At 52.9% G+C, this 529-nt stretch overlaps 1 protein-coding gene across 1 annotated transcript; it reads left to right on the plus strand.

Moving 5' to 3' along the window:
* Positions 1-27: 27 nt before the first annotated feature.
* DQ04_25541000 (putative NAD dependent epimerase/dehydratase) lies at positions 28-510 on the plus strand (the record flags this gene model as incomplete). The annotated part of the gene is made up of 1 exon (XM_009318286.1): positions 28-510. The coding sequence occupies one exon, from the start codon at positions 28-30 to the stop codon at positions 508-510; it is 483 nt and encodes a 160-aa protein (XP_009316561.1).
* Between the last annotated feature and the right edge of the window lie 19 nt (positions 511-529).

Raw genomic sequence — 529 nt, forward strand, 5'->3', positions numbered from 1 at the left:
ACTGTGAAGGGGTGCACCGACCGGCTGATGCACCTGCTGTTCGCGACGACCGCGCTCAACGCACGCATCCGCATGCCCATTACCGCTGACGACAGCCCGTACAATTTTGTCACCAAGATCGCCAACTACGAAAAGATCATCAATATCCCCAACAGCATGACAGTGCTGCCGGAGTTGCTGCCCCTGCTGCTGGAGATGTCCGTGACGAAGGTTACAGGCACTATTAACCTGACAAACCCTGGCGCCATCTCGCACAATGAGGTGCTGGATCTGTACAAGAAGCACGTTGACCCCGGCTTTACCTACGAGAACTTCACGGTGGCGGAGCAGAATGAGATTCTCCTCTCAGCACGCAGCAACAACATGCTCGACACGACTCGGCTCACAGAACTTTTTCCGCATGTGACTGACGTTCGTACAGCCGTGGAGAAGGTTTGCAGAGAGATCGCAAGACAGTATCCCTGTGGGATTGTCAAGCGAAGGATGGAGGCGATGGGAAAATCTGAGTGAGATACATATTATATATATA

This window comes from Trypanosoma grayi (genome assembly GCF_000691245.1).
Source record: "Trypanosoma grayi strain ANR4 Tgr_2554_V1, whole genome shotgun sequence".
Taxonomy (NCBI): domain Eukaryota; phylum Euglenozoa; class Kinetoplastea; order Trypanosomatida; family Trypanosomatidae; genus Trypanosoma; species Trypanosoma grayi.